General features: G+C 37.9%; 1 protein-coding gene across 7 annotated transcripts in view; it reads left to right on the top strand.

The window, feature by feature from the left end:
* Window positions 1-22,249, top strand: part of RYR2 (ryanodine receptor 2) — a 746,950-nt gene that overhangs the window by 709,116 nt on the left and 15,585 nt on the right. For all 7 annotated transcript variants that reach the window (XM_067025663.1, XM_067025662.1, XM_067025661.1 and 4 more), the window contains 7 exons: window positions 181-399; window positions 1,881-2,011; window positions 3,313-3,355; window positions 6,027-6,160; window positions 9,328-9,388; window positions 10,987-11,133; window positions 13,386-13,520. In XM_067025663.1, coding sequence (XP_066881764.1) covers window positions 181-399; window positions 1,881-2,011; window positions 3,313-3,355; window positions 6,027-6,160; window positions 9,328-9,388; window positions 10,987-11,133; window positions 13,386-13,520 — 870 coding nt within the window. The remainder of the gene's footprint in view (window positions 1-180; window positions 400-1,880; window positions 2,012-3,312; window positions 3,356-6,026; window positions 6,161-9,327; window positions 9,389-10,986; window positions 11,134-13,385; window positions 13,521-22,249) is intronic.

Genomic DNA, 22,249 nt, shown 5'->3' with positions numbered 1-22,249 from the left:
TCCATTACAGATTATTACAAGATACTGAAAAAGCCATCCTTTTTAAGCCTTTGCTTTTAGTCTTTTCATCGTGCAGTGGTTTCACATCCAGCTATTTGCTAAGACTGGGTTTCTTTTGTTTCTTGTTTACCCTGATGTCAGAGGAAATGAACTGACTGTACTTTAAATGATTTGAATCAGGTCTCCACTTCTTCTGTGGTTGAAGGAAAGGAGCTCCCCACTCGCAGTTCAAGTGAAAATGCCCAAGTTGGCAGCCTGGACAGCAGCTCGCCTAGAATCACTGCAGTTCACTATGTGCTGGAGGAGAGCAGCGGCTACATGGAGCCCACGCTGCGTATCTTAGCCATTTTGCACACCGTTATCTCTTTCTTCTGCATCATTGGATACTACTGCCTGAAAGTAAGATAGTAAGGCACCAAGGAACCTGTGTGTGTGTCTGCGTGTGTGTATGTCTGTCGCACGTTGGACTTCTGGGGAAGCAGATTCTGAGATGGAAATTACATACACGTAGTTTATTAGGGAATGTTCCATAAACATCTGCGGGGCAAGGGGAGGAAGCAGCGTGGAGAAAAGGGAAAAGTGGGGCTACAGTAGAGACCCAACAGGGCACATCACAGGTCTCTGTTCTGAATCTGTGATGCCCCCTTCAGGGTAGCCCTGGGCTGGGGCATTGGAGCTGGGCCTTTAGAGCTCCCGGGTGACAAGTCACTGGATGCAGGCTGCCCTGGGAAGGGGATGTGGCTGTCACATTGTAGTTCTCTCGCACATGTCAGTAATTATTCACACATAGCCAATTTCACCTAGAATTTGACCCCACAGAAGTGACCACCCACCATGTCTCCTGGCAGTGCTCAGTGTAGTAGAAACTCTAGAAATACATCATATTGGACCTCTGAGAGTCATTTTGATTGTTTTGTTATTAGGTATGTATCTCTCGCTATCCTTGGCAGAAATGCTTCACCGTTTGTCACGTCACCCGGAAAATAATGGAGCTCCATCCCTAGAGCCTTACCAAGGGAACAGTATAATTTGGTGAACAGAACTCAAGATAGTCTCTCTGAGTGCTCAGGGCTGCCCATCACCTTTGCAAACCTCTTGATCTTTTCCTAGCATGACCCCTTTTTACTGCAGGGCTTTTATTTCACTGTGCCCTGCTTCTGATTGGGAAGCTTCTAGAAGACTTTAGAAAAACCAGGGTCCAGGGTAAAAGACTAGAATGTAAAGTTTTGTTCAGAAACTCCTCTACCTCCCTTTGCTTCCCTTATTTTATTGGGGGGGAGAGGGGATATTCTTGGATACTTCCAGACTGTCTGCATCTGTGCCTTGTGTAAAATCTGTCCATATGAAAAGGGAATCAGTAAATTCTGGAGACATTCTGGCAAACTGACAAAGATTTTTGCTGATGTTGAAATTAAAATTTATCTCAAAATAGCATATGGGCATGCTGAGCATGGAATTATTAAAGAGATTTCTCAAATAAAACTCTAAAAATTTTTTAGAAGTGTGCATTTTAGAACATTAGTGCTATGTTTTATTGCATCCATATATATTATATATATGTAATATGCAAAAGAAGCAATTTTGTATAATCTTTTTCTCTTTAATATTTAAAATTGATTTCATTAGTACAATTATTTATGAACCTCTATGTGTTTAAAAACATATGCATATATATAATACCTATACTGTCTTTTGTTTTTTGAAAACCTCTAGATGCCTTCTTCTGCCTAAATATAGCTGATTGATTTTCACTCAGTTTTTACCTTCCTGGAAGTAACATGGGGAATATTTCTTTCCAAAAGCTGTTCTGTAAAGATAGTGACCGCAAGAGATGCCAGTAAATCTAAACTAATTTTAACATGTTTATTTTTCAAATGTAGGTCCCACTGGTTATTTTTAAGCGAGAAAAGGAAGTAGCTCGAAAATTGGAATTTGATGGGCTTTATATTACAGAACAGCCTTCAGAAGATGATATTAAAGGCCAGTGGGATAGACTCGTAATCAACACACAGTGAGTAAAGAATGAGATGAGACATTTCTGTGCTCAAAAATTTCAAGACATAAAATACTTTGCCGGAGTTCTTGCAGATTTATCAAAAGTTTAGCAGAGGTGAATAACAGTTATATATTCAGCCAAGAAAATCAAAAGACTGAGCTCCGTCAGTCTGTTAATGGATGCCATCAATTTTTGCCCTCTGTGTTCTGAATTCCTCCATCAAAAATGGCTTTGAGTCCATTTCCACAGCACTGATGGAACATAACATCCATTACTCAGTGTTCAGGGAAGTGTGTAGCTGGAGGTACATAACCTGAAGTGTGGGGTTATCTCATCTAAAAGCATAGAGGAAGCCAAAATTATTCATTAAGGAAGGAGTTGTAGCATGAAAGGCAAAAATATTGAATTTCACACTTTTAATCTAAGTTGGAAATTTTCAGTTGGTATCATCCAGAGGCGAAGCATATAACTAGCAAAACATTATGACATGTAAAATATAAGGCAGAAAAACAAATACTTTTCTTTATACTAATTATTTTGCCTTGTGAGGTCTAGATCCAAACTACTAGCTGCTGCTGCAGATAAAAATCCATCACAAAAGTCTAATTTTACACTATTAGAGGTATTAGTGATACAGTATTTTTCTGTAGTTTGTACTACTCAAGAGTGAAGTAGCTTCTTTTTATTGTGACTAGTTTTGCTTATTCTTAAAAAGTTATGATTTCTAATAAGTTCTGGGTTTCCAAATGGGGATGATTTGTTTGTGTGTTATAAATGTTTACTATGCTCAATATTTTGTTTAGCAACTCTAAATCAAATCAAGTCTGTCCCCTTAGGTGAACTCTATATTAGTTAAGATGCTGGAGTCATGTGATGGTATTATGCTCAGTTTCCTTAAGGATATCTAGTGGGAATGAGATTTTTTTTTACTTCCTAGGAAAAACAATGACAGTTTTAGATACTTTAATTTTTAAAGACAATTGACAAAGAAATGTATACATTAACACATTATACATAAAGAAAAAAATATAACAAGACTGCTTATTAATAAATATGCTCATATTCGTCTCCATTACAATATAAGCCCATAGTCTCTTTTGTGATTTACATGTATATATTAAAATTTAAAATAATATTTAATATACTTATGATAGAAAAATTATGGGATAAGATGGGGAAGATTCATTGTAATTTTTGTGAATGGAAGAATATATGTTTACATATTATTTTAAGTATTTTGTTTATTCCAAAAAATATATTGTTATTGTTATTTTTTTAATGATACTATTTTATGTCTCTGCTTTTATATCTCTTAGGTCATTTCCCAACAACTACTGGGACAAATTTGTTAAAAGAAAGGTAATACTACTTAGCGGGATTAAATTTTCTATTTTTTTCCTAAAGTGCAATTCAGATTTGAATTTGCTGTGGCTCATATGTAGGCTGAGATACTGAGGCGTGCTTTATCTGTTAATGTCATTTCAAAATGGAAATAGGATTCAATATGAATTTCAAAAATTTCATAAGAGATCCATACCCTGCAGCTAAAAAATAAATAAGCTTTGCTCACCCACCTGTCATCTGACTCAGGTGACTAAACAGTGCTCAGTCTGTACATTAACAAGAATTGGTAGGAATTTTCTCTGAGATTGTTCGGGTAACCGAAATTGGCTGAAGGCTCTTTTTCTGATAAGACAGCTACGTCACCAGGGCTGGGATCCTCCCTTACAATAAAAAAGGAAAGTTGTTGTATAACAACAAAGGACTGAATTTTATTTACTTTTATATAAACTTCAAAGACCTTGTTATTTTGATAAAGTTTTATTCTTCTGATGCACACTGCAACAGAGCATGGTAGAAGGAACACAGATAGGAGTTCAGCTACGGACTCTGGCACCTGTGTCGCCTCTGGTTTTGAGAGACAAGGATTATCTCTGCTCTTCCTACCACACAGGGTTTCATGTAGGTCACTTTAAAAGAATAATAATCATAATGCGTGTACCAGTACTTGTACATTGTAAAATACAGTAAGCATTATTTTGTAGCTCCTTCTCACTCCCTGAACCCTCCAATTGCCAAACTGAATCACTTCATGCCACACACCATAATGAGTTGTAGCTCCAGTGTATACGGTCTGGGGTGAATGGCCGCAAATACCTGCCGAATGAAGTGGTGTCTTTCCCTTTGATTCCACCAGTTGAGAACTACTCATAGGGGGGCTGGTGATTAGCAACTGCAAATTTTTTCTTACCAATCTGAGGGGAGATAGAGAGTTTGCCAAGAATTTAAATCAAGTACATTATTTAAAATGAAGCACATTAAAAAAAAAAAAAAAGAAAGAAACAAAACAAAACAAAAAACCCCCCAAGACTTCCTAGTTGGAAGAAGCAGTGTGCTTGTTGATTTTCATTTTGGTGCAGGTTTTTGTCCCCTTGTGACCACAGAGTAGTAGCACTGCACGAATGCAGATGAGTGCATCCAAATTCGGCCAGAGCTCTGAAAGAATAATTTTTAAGTAATGTAAAGTAGATAATTTGAATATTTTATTCTTATTAATTATTTAACAGCATAAAGAAGCAGCTTCTAAGTTATTACAGCAAGAGTTTCTCTGAAGGACACGATATATCTAGAGTCAAACAGACAGATTGTAATTGCAGCTGAGACAATCCATAGCGTTCCTGCTCTGAGGTCCAGTTTGTTCTCCTGGGCGAGAATGCAACCCCTAAAGCACTCCCACTCAGATCACCCCAGCCCATTTTCAGTGCTGTGAGAATAATGGAAAACAAATTGTTTTAATGAGCCTAGATAGTGTACGTTCATAGGCTTTTTAACTACCGTTTCTCTTTTATGTTTTCTTTTAATTTACCTGATTGTATACATTCAGAAAAAGCTCATTTTTATTTCTGCTAATCCTTTCCTTCTTTCTATTTATGTATTTTTCCTTCATCCACTCTAATCTTCTACTTTAACCTCCCCCTCTCCTCCTTAGCTGGTCCACAGTTCCCTTGTTTCTCCCATATTCCTGTTCCTTGCTTTCTTTTTCCTCTCTTGCTGCCAGTTCTCTCTCCTCCTGCGTTTCTTTCATTACTTTTCCTGTTGCCTCCATTTTCAATGATGTGTTGGTATCCTCATGGTATATAAACTGTAGGCCAAGAGTCGCTATATCAGAGACGGAGGTACTGAGCTCACAGGTGATCTGTTAGCCCACGTCTAAGCCCTGATCTAAAAACCCAACATCTGGGCAAAACCCAGACAAATGTGACAGAAGAGAGAGGGGCAAGGAAGCCAAGGGGGGTTGCAAAGAAGTGATTCTAATGATGGACAAGGAATCCATTCTAGGTAACAATTAAGCTGAGGACCTGTGGATAGTGACAAGGCTCCAGGTTCAGGTGTTATTGAAGAATGGCTGGAGTCAGGATACTACGGGGGGAGTTGAATGTTTGCCCTGGAGACCACAGAGGGGATACCAGCATGCCATGGGCAGCCCAGCGGCAGGCCGTGCTCTACGCAGAAGATCTTTGCTGGGAGTCAGCCTTGCCTGGATGCTTCCTCACCCCGTCTCTTGACAGGCTGAGACTGGGCATGTTACATTCTCCAAGATCAATTTATTTATCTGCAGAGTAGGATGGTAACAACAGTAAACTTACATATTGTAACAGTTCCATGAGGGAAAAGCAGGTTAGACCTCTTAGCATAATTCCTGGCACAGAGTATGAATTTGGTAGTAGTTACTTTATTCCATTTTCTGCCACCTCTTTACCCATTTACCTGAGCCCATCCTCTTTTTGCCTGCCTTTCTCTCTTGCATAAGAAATCTTGTTCTTCAGCTAGGCATTATTTAAAACGCTGTAAGTTCACCAAGACCTTAAGCAGTGTGATCACAGAACATGAGCCATTAAGTTAGATGTTTAAGTGAACTTGAAAGTAAGATATATACTACGTATAAAAATAATTAGATGTTTGTATGTGCATATATAGATGAGATTACGTAATGGTGGAGGCCAGTAAAATGCTTTTTTTCTTGCCGCAGGTTATGGATAAATATGGAGAGTTCTATGGCCGAGACAGAATCAGCGAGTTACTTGGCATGGACAAAGCTGCCCTGGACTTCAGCGATGCCCGGGAAAAGAAGAAGCCAAAGAAAGACAGCTCCCTGTCGGCCGTGTGAGTGTTAATTCTGCTCTATCCGAGGTCTCAGTGGAAAGGAGGAAAAAGTAATACACTTCTGAACTTGCTAGTGCATTGATTTCCTTTCCTTCAGTGTCAGAGGAGTAGAGATGAGAGAAACAGAGAATATGTAAAGTCTGATTTTGTACTTCTGGCTATTTTTGCACTATGGAATCAGTAGATTTAATCTATTAATTTTTGAAGGTGACTTTTTCATTATTTACATAAAGCAAGAAAAAAAGATTTATTTTATCGATTTGCCTTTGTATCCCTAAATGCCACTTAAGTTGAAGTCAAAGATGCAAAAGCATAATATTTGACTTGTTAATACTTCCTGTTTGAAAAGAAGTTAGTTTTCTTATTTTGGAAAAGGGAGCTATGTAGACCTTTTATTAGATATGTTCAAAGTTCATATTCTTTTATTATAATTGTTGTGTTTTATTTAAATAGTGAAGACTTGGTATGCTAAAGTACTGTGCTGTCATACTATTACTTGGAAAGTTTATTTTAAAATGAGGCACTCTTACACAGTGCTTGCATGGAATAATATGATATAATTAGAAGGATGTAAACCAGTTGAACTGAATTCACCTGAGATTGAATTTCACATGCACGTATAGTGTTAGTATACATACATATATAGGTATATATATACATCTGTATCTGTCTTGCAAATTTAATCAACTATAATTCTAGAATTACAGTTGTAAAGCCTACATGCTTTTTAAAATGTAATTTCTTATTGTAGCCACTTAACGATTTTAGAAAAAAAACGTAATCGCTACCTTCCCTTATCTGTGTATTTAAGGTATCAGTCAATTAGGTATGTGATGATTTCTCTGAAAACATAAATATTTAAGGTTCTATAGAGCAATGTTAGTTTGTCTTAGATAACTATTTTAGTTAGCATTAAAATAAACACTTTGGCTGATCTCTTTGGTCATATACTTTTTATCTCTCTGAAACCTTGTTAGAGCTAGTTGGGTCTTTAAAAATAATGTGAACCCAGTTCAAAAGTAGTTAGATAAGCAAATATATAGCAAGTTATGAATTTAAATTTAAAATATTACCTGAGTACTTTAAGAAAACAAATGTGGTTCTTAAAGAAATGTGGTCACTGTACGTAAGATGAAACACAGTTGGCAGCCCTTAGACATTAAGGCCCTTATGTTAGAATATCATGTAAGGACTGTGGTGAGAGGGGGGCTGCTGAGTTTCTTACTAGCATTTTCAGACCCCTGATAACCAATGTAGAATTAAATAGTTTTACTAAATTATGCATTTTCCATGGTCATATTTGTGACTCTAGATTATCTGTTTTCTATATGGATAGTATCTTAATGTGAGCATTTGCATACAAGGATGATTCATGTATCTATGTGTGCCTGTATTTATCAATCAAATACACAGGGCTTGGGATGTGCACATGTAAACAAGTGGCCAGCTCACCTCCTGGGGATAGAATGGCTGCCAGCAGCCAGAAAGCCTGCATGCTTCTTCGTGTGTGTCTTTATGGAGTGAGAGGAGAGCTTATAATCTCAAAACCGTCTAGCAGAACTCCTCAGCTTCTGGCTTCTAGTTTACCCCTGAACCAAGCCCTGTGGCCAGGTTAATGCCATGCCCTGATGGGCCTAGATCAGCTGTGCTCCATCCCTGGGGGTGGAGTCAGCTCCACCCAGACAGCATCACTGCCACTACTGGTGAGAAAAGAGTATTGTATACTACAAAATACTCTTAATGCTGTTGGTGGGAAACTTGCTACCCTAATGCATGACAGCGATGGAAAACAACTAATCATAAGAACAAACTTTTAAATAAAGTTAGAAACGACCATGGGAAGTTCAGACATCCTGATATATAAACCCTATTTTGTTTTGGATTGCTTTCATGGGAAATAATCATGCTCTCATGCAAATTATCCAGTGGGTTTATTTTTTTTTCATCTCTTTTTTTAAGAAAAAGTATTCTTATATTGAAACCCATTATAAATATTCATGAAATTTTTAAAAGTATTATTTAATAATAAAATTAATTATAACTCAAAGACTGCTTTATTTCCTTAAAAAATTAAACCTTAGCTCTAAGGGGAAAAGTCTCCTAAGAAGTCAGCTTAGATTATCAACTATTTATCATTGCACTTGTAATTTAAGATTGGCCTAATTAAAAGAAATGCTTAAAGTAGTTAAAGACTAAAACAGTAAGTCTAGAGAAGCCTTTCTGAAAATAACACTAAAATTATATTATCTTATTATCATATCAATTCCCTGGAATGTTGCAAAGGCTAACAAAATTATAATTTCTAGCCCCATAAACCAGTGACAAGTTCTGAAAAAAAGTGAAAATTAAACAGTATATTTTAATACATGTATATTTTAATCTTCAAAGATCATGAATATTTATGTTAAGATTCACTCATTCAACATTATTGAGAGACATTCAATGTATGATACAACGTGCTTGGTGCTGGGGATTTCACAGACTAGTGGGGAAGGCATCAATACACATACATACATACACACCTACTCCTGCAAAACAACATGGGAAACGATTATAAAGGCAGGTGTCTGCAAAGCGCTGTGGGAACCAAGGGGAAGGGTTAAATTCCTTCTTGGATAGAGAAGGAAATAGAGAAGGGGCATTTCTGAAAACGATAGGAAACAAAAACAAAATGATTAAGCCCTTTCATTGGCAAAATCAGTACAGTTGTAAAACAAGTGTGGACATTTATGCAAGTTTTTATTAGTTGAACTAAAAATTAATCTGTTGGGATGCAATTATGAATATATAATGAAAGTTAGGGAGGAAACTTTCGATACACCTATGTTAGTTAATTTAGTAGTTTCTAGGAATAATTGTCATATATAAAGTGTTTATATTTAATGTAGAAAAAGAAAAGACTATTTTTAAGTAATAGAGACATAGTGATGCTTTGTTTTGTTTTCCAAGATTGCTCTTAAAAAAAAAAAAAAAATCACAAAACTCTGGAGTACATTTTCCAACAGAGCTCTCAGCTCTTCCCTGGGCTCCTGAATTAGAACTAATCTCCTGAGATGGTTGCCAGCCCTGCCCCATGGAGAGTGAATGACAGCAGGCTTTTGCAAGCCTGTGAGTCTCGGCTTCATGTACATATCTACAAATTCTTTTTTTTTTTTTTGTCTTTTCAGGCTGAACTCTATTGATGTGAAGTATCAGATGTGGAAACTAGGAGTCGTTTTCACTGACAATGTAAGCCAACTTCATTACCACAAAGTAAAACACACTCTGATTAGATGAGTTCATTGGGCTTCAGTGGCTGGAAAGATGGCTATTTAAGAAAGCTACTTAAATATCAGTTCATTTAATACTGACCACATCTGAGAAAGACCCAGAGAAATATATGATTAATCAGCCCATATCTCATTCCATTTCTTTCAGTAACTGAAAGATTAAAATGAAAATTTATTTACATGAGAAAATGAAATGGAGATGCAAATTCGTGTGTGTATTTTCATTCAGATTTTAGTTGAGCAATCGCATTCTTCAAAATTTTTATAGATGTCAGAAAGTTCCAAATAAAGTTTTTAAAGTTTTTTTTTAACATTAATTGCAATCCATTTGTTTCTGCCAAATAAAGTACATTAAATTACTGTGCTCTTTTTCTTGATGGATCTTTCTTTTATAAAAGAGCATAAGAGCCTCTGAGTTAAGCACAGGACCCATGTATATATCCAAATATAATGAAAAAAAAATCACCCATGACTAAAAGCCACCAGCTGTCAAGACAGAGAATCACATTATACTACCTCTTTGGCTCAATAGCATGACATTTTTGATTCTTAGGAATTCCCGTTTAAATAACTTACTGTCAGTGTTTTTGTGCTACCATTTGCTGGCTATGGGAAGTTGCTAGAGAGAATCATGAAACATGGCTGAATAGATGGACTACAATTTTTGCTGTTAGATCGCAGCCCATCCCCTCATTACTGCTTCTTAATTCTTTTACCGTCTTCTCACACCCCCTACAGAAAGGATCGTAAAAACCTCCCCTAAGGTCTTCTGCTGTTCTTGCTGCCGTGCTTCCTTCGTTCGACATCTCATTTAGTCTCAAACTCTCACTCTAATTTTAGCACTTTTATAGTGAACCTTAGTTCCATTCTCCTAAAGACCTGTGACAGCCCTCCCCCCAATACTCCTGCCTCTGTCCCCACCCTGCCTCACCCAGCTGTGGGCCCAGAACTCTTGGTATCTTAGAGAACCCTCTGAAGAGCTCAAAACCAAGTCTTGAAGTATCTTTTAGGACTGTCAACTGTTAGTAAGGTGTCTTGCAGCTAACTTCTCATCTAACAATAGAAGCAACTCCCCTGAATAAAAAGGAGGCCACCCCAACTCAGCCACATGTGGCAACATCTGGAGACATTCTTGGTTATCATGACGGGAGAGGGGGAGTGCTACTACCGGCAACTAGCAAGTAGAGTCCAGGGATGCTGCTAGCTAAGCATCCTACTATGCACAGGATGGCATCCACAACCAAGGATTATCTGGCCCAAACTATCAAGAGTTGACATTACTAAGTTGCTGTTGAGTAGTAAGTCAATACATTTTTCTCTGTGGGAGGATAAATAAAAAGAGCCACTCTGATATAATGGAGAGAATGGCATTGAACCTTGCAGAACAGCTAAATCAAAATAAAATACACAAACTGATATAACTGATTGGAGTTATATAAACCTTTAGTCTAAGATAAAGTCAGTGGAGTGGTTATCGTAGAATGAGAGCAGAGTAGTTTTTGACAATAGTGTGTATTCTATTTTCTGAGATTATTTTCTCTCATTTTGTCTTAACAGTCCTTCCTCTACCTTGCCTGGTATATGGCCATGTCCGTTCTCGGACACTATAACAACTTTTTTTTTGCTGCTCATCTTCTTGACATTGCTATGGGATTCAAGACGTTAAGAACGATCTTGTCTTCAGTAACACACAATGGCAAACAGGTAAACGTTTATGTTTTCCTCCCCCTGCAAAAACTGAAAAATATTCTAACAGAAGTTAACACCAAACCTCAAATGACAGTGTACAGTTTTAAAGACTTCTGTGAATAGAGGATCTGTACTATTTCTTTTATAAACCGTGCAGATTTGTAGTTTGAGAGCCCCCTAGACGTACATTCAAGTCTTGGCTTGATGGATGAGCTGTGTGATCTTGGAGAAATTATTTAGCGTTCTCTTTTAAATCTCAACTCCCTCATTTTGTAAAATGAGTACAATAAAAATACCTACCTTATAGGGGTTTTGTGAAAATTAAATAAAATCAGAAATGTGGAGGTCTTAGCACAGGCTCCAGCACATTAAACACTCAGGAAAATAGTTATTATTTTGTTCCTAATATGATATTTGCTGTATCTGATACTGTGGGTAAACCAAAATATGTTGCAACATCCTAACACACTAGCTATATTAGTAATAAAACCTGAGATGCTACATTCTTAATTTAATATAGTATTTTAAAACTGGATATTCATGGGCTCTTTTCTCCACTTTTAAACTGGGCAAAAAAGAATAATAATGTTTCACACTTGACAAGATCATGCTTACTTGGAGAAAAGCTGGCTTAATTCCAGATAATCAGCTTATGTTCTAATACAACCCATTTGTAATGTTAAAATGTTCATTATTAATAAACCTATCAATTCATTCTCTATTTATCAAGTGTCCAGTGGGAGGTAACACATTCTATGTTAGTTATTTAGAGTAACAGAGTCCTTCTTTTCCAGAATTTTATAATCCAGCATATTTTAAAATCAGTGCCCTTCCCAAAACCTTGAACTGTGTCCACGGTTAAATTCCCATTATCGTGACCTTCAGTTTTCTAAATTTCAGCACAATGTTCTTATATATGTCACTCTAGGTTCTGAATATGAGTATGATATGCGTGGCACGTCATGAGTCCGGAGACAAAAAGTGTACCATGCATATTCATTGGTCAATTAGTAAATTGGTTTTGAGCTCCCAGTATGTTCGAAGAACTGGAGATGCTAAATCTGTGCAGTATTTTCACACAAAAAGTCTGGCACTACTCTCCATTTCTAAACTTGTGTTTATTTCTAAACTTTATTCCTTCTCTTTTGGAGGTATCAAATTTTCATTTGCAAAGATATATAGAGTTTAAACAGCCCTTATAGGTAAAACACGCAGAAATTTACAGTGGCCTTATACTTAATTTAGAGAAGTGAATTAAGCCCTCTATTAAGACAACATGTTTTTTCCAGATAATTATGAAGTGATTTTTAAAAGACTTAATATATGCTGCCACAGTTAAGAACACCAGGGGTATGTTGTAATCAGATGAAGTAGACATAAAAAATAGCGCATTTTAGTGTGTTTAGCACTTCTGTGATAGAACCAGAAATGTATTTTACCACCTTGGTTAAAGTCATATTTTTAAAATATACATATTCATATACAAATTCTATGTATATTCATATATACATATTCTATAAAATATGTTTATATATACATACATATATATGCATATATATACATGTATGTAAAGTATAGTTTGGAATTAAAGAAAGATTACATAGAGCTGAAAAAAGACCTTTCAAACTGTGACTTCTATTTATACGTTGAGAAAATTAGCCTTCAAAATAGTGTTAGTTATTAGCTATTAAAGTGTCTTTCCCTTTGATCATTGGTTTATGTTAACAAAGCCAGACTTCTTAGTTTGTTTTTTTTTTATGATACACATTATTAACAGTCGTGCATTTCCAGATGTTAGAAACATTTCCTATTTAGTTTTAGGATGTGATTGAAAGAAAATGTGATTTACAACCCCTCTTACTATCGTAACAAAAATGAGAGAGTTTTTGTTAGGCATATAAATTATTTAAAGGGAATAGAACTTATAAAGAGAGAGAAAGTATTTATTGTAGTATCTACTACCAAATATTTAGTTGATAGAAAAATGAACATATTAAGCTGCTTATTAATATTATTAATATCAATTTGGATATGAAACTAAATCAGTTTTATTCATATTCTAGTTATACTAGGCATTTATTAGCCAATTAAGTAGTCAAGTTTTACATAAAATAAACTGGCAACTTGATAAAATATAGAAACTATGAAAATAGATTTCCCCACTGGGGGGATAAGAAAGGTATGAGGTGTAGATTCCATTAGCTTTTAGTCAGTAAATCCACTGACTTATATTTCTAATATATGTTCGATGTCACATTGCTTTCCAGCTTGTATTAACCGTTGGCTTATTAGCTGTTGTCGTATACCTGTATACTGTTGTGGCATTCAATTTTTTCCGGAAATTCTACAATAAAAGTGAAGATGGCGATACACCGGACATGAAATGTGATGACATGCTAACGGTAAGTTCAAACACTTTGATCTCCTATGAATGAAAAAAATTCTCCTGCTTCTTCAACCGAAGGAATTGTGTAGTTTTTCTTTAACAGTGAAAAATAGAAAATAGTGTACACAGCAAAAAGTTGTGAGGCTTTTTAAAGAATTGACGATTTTCATTTTTTGTGGAACATGAAGGACTGTTTCTGCCAATTTTGCACATCTACTGTATCAGCCTGATAAGTAGTAGAATCCTGAGTAAAGTCCTTTGAACTGGAAGGATTAATGTAAACACTTTAGCCTGTTGTTCATATATTCTAGGACAGCAGGTAAAATTATTTCCTTGTAGGAGGTTTAGGTTATTTGTTCACCTTAATGACTTGAACTGAAATTACTGAAGTCCCACAATATCTCTTTCATATTGAGTATCTGGGTTAAATTACCCTTTTAGTCTTGGTTTTAAAATCAACAGGTGTTAAAGATTTCATATTGCTTTATCACTGTTCCACAACCTGCATCTCTAATACGACAAATCAGAAATTACCATATATGAGATGCCAGACTGGGAAGGGGAAAATTAGACAAAATATTTAACCTCTAGCTGGAAAGAGATGAATCCCTTCAGTGAGCTCCAAATTGAGATACCTACACAGTTGGGGCTGGTATAAAGAGAGATGGACATAATGATGCTAAAATTGCTCTAGAAAAAATAAACATCTCAAAGGAGTAGTGACAAAGACCTACTAATATTATAAAGACTAGTAATTAAGACAGTTTTTGTACTATGAATGACAGATCTGAATGACAGATCTGAATGACAGATCAATGGAATACAGTCTAGAAAGAGATTCAGGTACACATGGAAATTAAAAGTATGATAAAAGTGGCCTTAGAAATTATGAAATGAAAAATAATAAATGGTATTGGTACCATGAACATGCTGTTAGGAGGAAACTGCTAAAAGTGGATGCCAACCAAGTTCTTTACATCAAAATAAATTCCAAATGAAATAAATCTTTCAGTGAAAAAAGAAAGAGAAAAATGAAAGTTAGGATTTGACTTGTGAAATAATAACGATTTTTTTAAATAGATGTATTTATTTATTTATTGCTTGCCCGCCGCGTTGGGTCTTCATTGCTGCCCGCAGGCTTTCTTTAGTTGCAGCGAGCAGGGGCTGCTCTTCGTTGCGGTGCATGGGCATCTCATTGCAGTGGCCTCTCTTGTTGCGGAACACGGGCTCTAGGCGCGCGGGCTTCAGTAGTTGTGGCGCATGGGCTCTAGAGTGCAGGCTCAGTAGTTGTGGCGCACGGGCTTAGTTGCTCCGCGGCATGTGGGATCTTCCCGGACCAGGGCTCGAACCCGTGTCCCCTCCATTGGCAGGCGGATTCGTAACCACTGCGCCACCAGGGAAGCCCCATAACAACAATTTTTTAATGGGGAAAGGTCTTTCTGAACATGACATAAAACCTAGGATCCATGAAAGCATAAAAAATTACTTTAAAAAGGAATAACTATAAGGAAAAGCTTAAATGCAGGTGACAAGCTAGCAAAAATATACTGAACATTATAACAAAGGGCCAGTTTCTTTAATTTACAAAGTCTTTGTCACAACTGAGAGAAGAAATAACAAGCCAATAGAAAAATAAGCAAATTATATGACTAGACAATTCACTATAAAATAAGTTGAATCAGCTTATAAATATGGAAAGATGCTCAGCCTCCATCATATTGATACTTTGAAAAGTGCAAATCAAAGCAATCAGTTGCCACCTTTACCTATCAGGTTTGCAAAATATTAAAGTTTGTTAATACCCAGAGTTATTGAATTGATTGAAAAACTGGCACCTTCATGAACACTGTTGGGACTTTAAAATAACACAATTTGAGAGAAATTTTATAATATCTATTGAATTTTTAAGTGTACTTACCCTTTGCCTTGTCAGTTCCATTGCTAGTAATTGACCTGTTTATTCACAAATATGCCTTGCTATATTCAAGGATATTAGCTGCTATAACAAATTGAAAATAATATAAATTATCATCTATAGAGTCTTGATTAAATAAATTATGGTTAATCCATATAATGGAAAATATGTAGCTTTTTAAAATAGTAGAGAAATCTGTACATGTTGATATGGAAAGACATACAAATTATACTTAAGTGGGAAGAAAAAGCTCAAAAGGATCCTAAGTGTACAAGATGATACACACACATGTGCTAGAATGTATATAATAGATATGCTAGAATACACATACTATTTTTCTGGAAGGATACATAAGAAACTGTTAACAAGAGTTCGTACAGGAAGTAGGACCACAAGTCAAGGAGGGAGAAGACTTGTGCGCCGGGAGACTGACCGGTCCCTAGTAGTAACCTCCACCAGAGTCGCTAACGGGGACACTTTGCCACCCCCTCGCTGCGTCCCCACATTCCTACCCTACCATTCCAGGCCCAGTGAGGAAGGTACGTTAGAGATCCTTCATCCCTTCCTTCTGGCCAGATGCAGGGAGGGGAGCAGAGGGCTGGAGGAGGCAACCAGGCGCAAAGGAGGGTCAGTAAGAGCTCACGGTAGGCACTTGTGCCTACACTGACTCCGGGGAGATTCATTTATATTCCAGGAGAACCACCCCCAATGAATCTCAAAACTCACCAGCCTCAGGTCAGAAAGTTGTTGTCCTGCAGTCATTCATTCCCAGAGGCTGTGATGCTCAGTGAACTGCTCAAGATTGCTGGAAAGTAGGGAGGGTTTCAGATGGGGACACGCAGTGGCCTGGGTTACACGGTGGGAACAACGTGTGACTTGGATTCACCTCTCCTACCACAGTATGACCCCCCAAATATCCTGGTCTCTCACTCTCACATCATGAGTCGTATCTGACCCTGTTCAAGTTGCCCTAACAGTATTCGTATATGACTACATTTTGCATCTTGCTCTCAGGATGTTTCCACTGCTTTTGTTAATTTTGTCAGTGGATTTATTAGGAGAAGAATCCACGCATTATTTGAACAAAGAGGTGGGTTAGGAAGACCACTGCCTTTACCTGGTTGCTTTTACCCAATGACAGGGAAATGTATAAAGAAGGTAGAGAAGCTTGCCTCACTTCAGGCAAGGAAATTGGCGTCTTGATGTTTTCATCTGTGGGCTTGGTACTGAGCTACAGCCAGGATTTTATTCAGTTTCAGGAATTTCTGTCTGTATGGGTGAGACTGCCTCTGACCAGCTCTGTTGTAGGTATTTCTGTCTCTACAAATAACAATGAACAGATCTTGCCTTTGGCTGAGGTGAGGTTAAGAGGCAGCATAAGTTTGCATCTTAGGTGTTTCTTTCTTGAAAAAGAAAACTGAGTTCCAGGATACAAACTACACCTTGGCTCCTACCTCTTTCATAATTATGGACTGCTGTCAATCAGTCGAACCAGACAGGAGTCTGTACTTCTGCACAGTCCATTTCCAGCTGACAGTTCTTAACAACTGTTGTGTCAGAGGCCACATTACCCAGGTTAACCTTTCAATTTTAGATCTAAAAACCCCTTTTAATTTGCCTCTTACTAATGCTTGTGCAGGGAGGTTTTGAAGAAGCCATAGCCACTTAAAATGTAAGTAATCATTGACAGAAATGTTCATTAAAAGTGGAGGCTTAGTAAAACCAAACAGCCAGCAAGACAGAATTATGGAGTAGCAGGTGGTCAGATTTCATTGTTTTAATTCCCCAAAGAGAATCCTTTCTTTATGCCAGTCTCCTTAGCATTTCTTTTTCAAAGAGTGAAGTCTAGTATTCTCATCTGAGATAGGTTTTCCTCACTCAACGTCGTATTTTATTGCTGTCATCCTGAGTTCCCGTCGCATTTGTTGTTTCAGGTTGTTTCCTCAGGTCTCAGAGAACATTGTAGGTTTTCCCGGGGGACGTAATTCACCCGCCAGTGTTTCATAACTTACAGCAGGTGGCACTGTAGATGCAGTTTTGCAGAGTCAGTGATGATTCATACTTAATTTTTTTTTCTTCTTTCTTTACTTATTTATTTGGAATCACGGTGTTTTGAGCCAGAGAATCTAATTAAACCAGCCATAACCTGATAGAATTTGAACCTCTTCACTAAGAATGTAGGAGAAGAAATTGAAAAGTAATCTAAAATTCTCAAGTCCAGGGCAAAAAGCTGATTGCAGCTAGAGAGCCAGGGAGACTGACATGGCATATATAAGAGCATTCATCTCAAAAGGAGTGGTTGTCAGCCTCAAATGCCCAGAGGAATCACCAGGAAAACTCTCTGTAAATCCACAGATCTTCAAGACCAACCCCAGATCCCTTGAGTCAGAAACTGTAGGAAAGGTATCAAGACCTGTGTATTTTGGAGAAAGCTTTCCAGGTGATTGAGCTAAAAAGTATACTCCTAGGGAAGTAACCTGCTTAAGTAGTTGTTCTAAAGTACTTATTTTACCCTATCTTCTCAAACGAACAATCTGTTTCTCTCTAACTTCAACCTTTATCTCTTTTCTCTCCCTGTGTCTGTTTCTCTCCCCACACCCGCCTTTTTTTCTTTTTTTGGCCAAGGTAAAGATCCTATAAGGATCTTCACCAGTCCACTAGAAACGGTTACTCTTCAGGGTCCCCTAAAGGCAACATAAACAGTGGTTAACCCCAGAATGTGTCAGTTTAGGAGGTGGATGGGGGGAAAGTCACAGAATATTAAATCTTGAGAATTAGCAACTGCCCTGTCCCCATTTCTGTAGCACCAGGCACCTTCCTCCCTCCTCACTCAGGTTCTCAGAAGAAAGCAGTGTAACTTTTTGCTGCCCAGCATTGCTCCTCCAGCCCTTATTATCAGGTTGAATCTGATTCTCTGAAAAGGAAGGTAGATGAAAGGACTTAACCTTTTCAGGCGCAGAACGGTAATCTGACAGCCTGCCGCCTCCTATGATGGCTGGTCACCACATTTCCTCCTACTCCACCACAGCAGCCATGGCCCTGCTACTTCTGGTGAGAACTTCTGATAATGAAGGAGAAGGTTGGGAAAATCAATATCAGAATCCCCCTGGTGAACTGTGCATTTTATTCTTTTTCACTTTGGTATCTTACTAAGCCTAACTAAGCACATCCACAAAATTCTACCTTTCTTTTCACAGCATGACCATATTTCATTTTAATGAAATATGGTGGAATCCTCTCCTCCAAATTCTTAGTGCTATCATAGAAAGAAGGCGAGCAGTGAGATGCAGACATTGCCAAGAGAGGCTAAGTGGCTGACGAGAGATCTAAAAAGAAGGAGACATTTACTTTGGTAATTTAGCCTCATTCCATGGTCTTGTTTTCAACTTTAATGTCTAGAAAGTAAAAGTGAATCATTTGCCTGAGGACAGACTCATATTAACCAGACTCCTAAGAGTCAGATGTATCGGTCAGAATACCAACATTCCACTCATTAAAAGTTCAAGCAACAAGCTGATAGTCTCTTCTCTATAGAAAAATTCTATGTGGGGAGCCAAATTATAATCCAAAAGTCTTGGTCAGCAGGAATCAGCAAGAGGAATTAGCTAGACCATCGTAGTCACATACATGTCAAATAAGCGGGCTTGGAGAGCTAGGGCATTCTAGGACCTGAACAGGGCACTGCAGTGATCCACTGTTGGCCTACTATGGCTATTAGTGTGGGGAGTCAAAGGGCCAGAATTTGACATGGAGAAATGCCAGACCACAGCCAGGTAGATTGTCCAAATTAAGTCACCAGCTAAAGGGGGTAGGGGGAGGATTACAAACAGAGCTAAGAATGGGAAAGCCAGGAAAGGATGGCCTATGTTAGTTCACTAAGTAAAGAGTAGGCAGCTGCAATAATAATTCTATTTCCTGTAGCCACAGTTAATCACATGTGTGGACAGATTTGGAGAAAAACATAATAACCCCCAATTTTTCTTAATAAAAATAAGAAATGCCGCCTGCCAATGCAGGAGACACGGGTTCGTGCCCTGGTCCGGGAAGATCCCACATGCCGCGGAGCAACTGAGCCCGTGAGCCATGGCCGCTGGGCCTGCGCGTCCGGAGCCTGTGCTCCACTACGGGAGAGGCCACAACAGTGAGAGGCCCGCATACCGCAAAAAAAATAAAAAAATAAAATAAAATAAAATAAATGCACGTGGTAAAAATGAATTCCAACAATATGCAAGAATATACAGGGAAAATAAAACTTTCTCTACCCACAGATCCACCATTAACAGTTTCAAGCAGTGTTTTAGACAAACAGTTCTAAGAAATTAATGCCGTGTCCTGGGGGCTTTTTTAAAATGTCTTCAAATTTTTATTTCTAAAGATTGATTCAGTACGTGGTACCAGGAATCCAGAATGTTTAAGCCTCCAGGAGATGTGGATGCAGGATTAAGTTTAGGCACCATTGGTCTCATCAGGCTGTCTGTAAAAAAGGACTATCCTGGCCTCTCTGTAAGAGAGACCCCTTCCCTGGGCTCCAGAACAGTTCTGGGGTGATGCTCTTTGCTTATCTGGGGTGATGCTCTTTGCTCATTGCATCCCAGACTGACCAACCTCTTTTCTGAGTGACCCAATCATTTTTTAAAAAATTTTATTGAAGTATAGTTGATTCACAATGTTGCATTAATTTTTGCTGTACAGCAAAGTGATTCCTTTATACATATGTATATATATTCTTTTTGTATTCTTTTCCATTATGGTTTATCACAAGATATTGAATACAGTTCCCTGTGCTCTACAGTAGGACCTTGTTGTTTATCCATCCTATAGATAATAGTTTGCATCTGCTGACCCCAGACTCCCAATCCTTCCCTCCTCCAACTCCCCCTGCCTTGGCAACCACAAGTCTGTTCTCTATGTCTGTGAGTCTGTTTCCGTTTTGTAGATAGGTTCATTTGTGTCATATTTTAGATTCCACATGTAAGTGGTATCATATGGTATTTGTGTGGTATCATATGGTATTTGTCTTTCTCTTTCTGACTTACTTACCTTAGTATGATAATCTCTAGGTCCATCCATGTTGCTGCAAATGGCATTGTTTCATTCTTTTTGATGGCTGAGTAGTATTCCATTTTGTGTGTGTGTGTGTGTGTGTGTGTGTGTGTGTGTGTGTGTGTGTGTGTGTACACCACATCTTCTGTATCCATCCGTCAATGGACTTTTAGGTTATTTCCATGTCTTGGCTATTGTAAATAGTGCTGCAGTGAACATGGGGGTGCGTGTATCTGTACGAATTACAGTTTTGTCTGGGTATATGCTCAGGAGTGGAATTGCTGGATCATATGGCAGCTCTATTTTTAGTTTTTTAAGGAACCTCCATACTGTTCTCCATAATGGTTGTACAAATTTACATTCCCACCAACAGTGTAGGAGGGTTCCCTTTTCTCCACGCCCTCTTCAGCATCTGTTATTTATAGACTTTTTAATGATGTCCATTCTGACCAGTGAGAGGTGATACCTCATTGTAATTTTGATTTGCATTTCTCTAATAATTGGTGATGATGAGCATCTTTTCATGTGCCTTTTGGCCAGCTGTATGTTGTCTTTGGAGAAATGTCTATTTAGGTCTTCTGCCCATTATTCGATTGGGTGATTTGTTTTATCCTTATTGAATTGTAGGAGCTGTTTGTATATTTTGGAAATTAAGCCCTTATCAGTCACATGATTTGCAGATATTTTCTGCCAGTCCATGTTTTGCTTATGGTTTCCTTTTTGTTTTGCTTATGGTTTCCTTTGCTGCGCAAAAGCTTATAAGTTTGATTAGATGCCATTCATTTATTTTTGCTTTCACTGCTATTGCCTAAGTGACCCAACGTTTATTTCATTCTGTTCATTAAATTCCAGGCGTCTGACTTAGATGCAGAATGCAGAAAGTTTCCTATCAGTAATTAGCTGTTGAACTATGAGCATTTTGCTGTCATCTTGCTGCCTATTCTTTGCCTGAACTTTATGCTCGTTGAAATGACCTGAGAATCTGAGGTCTCTTTGAGCCGTTCTCCATGAGAACAGCTGACCAGTCATAACTTTTCACTCCTCAGTCATCCCACAAGTGATTTTTGAGTACCTATCATGTGCTGGACATTATTTAGGCACTGATGATAGAGTAGTAACCCAAGTAATTCTTCTTATAATGGGACTAATTCTAGTGGAGTGAGATAGATCATAAAACATCAAATGAAAAATACGTTGGAGATACAAGTCTGGAATTCAGGAAAGAGACCCAAGGTGTAAATAGAAGTTTTTTGAAGTAATTAGCACAGATGATATTTAAGCATGAAACTGGAAAAGTTCCCCAAGGGAGTGTCCTAAAAGAAACAAAAAGTCAGAGAACCCAATCCTAGGCATTATTAGTTCATGAAGAGATAGGGAGATGAGGAAGAACCAGCCAAGGGGGCGGAGAAGGAATGACCAGAAATGTCAGAAACCAGAGGAGTGTGGTATCTCACTGAGTGAAGATGCTGTTTTGAGGTCTTTGCCCTGTTCGTTAGGGTTACGGCGGACAGTGAGTTTTTTGTTTTGCATTGATGGGTGACATCAGTTGGGTAAATGAGAGTGTCTCGAACAGTCTGAGGAGGCCTCGTGGAAGAAGGATTATTCATTGAGGTTCTGAAGGATGAGTAGGTTCTAATGGGGGATCCAAATGGGAAAGAATATTGCAAGATAAGGAGAATATGCAGGCAAAGATCTAGAATCAGGAATATTGTATTTGGAGGAGGCATGGGTAGAGGAGAGGGCGGTGCTTGGGAGCCGTGAAAGGTCAACTTAGAGAGGGGAAGTAT

This window comes from Kogia breviceps, chromosome 2 (assembly GCF_026419965.1).
Source record: "Kogia breviceps isolate mKogBre1 chromosome 2, mKogBre1 haplotype 1, whole genome shotgun sequence".
Classification (NCBI taxonomy): Eukaryota; Metazoa; Chordata; class Mammalia; order Artiodactyla; family Physeteridae; genus Kogia; species Kogia breviceps.
The sequence above is the reverse complement of the archived record's forward strand: the minus strand, read 5'-3'. Positions and strand labels throughout refer to the sequence as shown.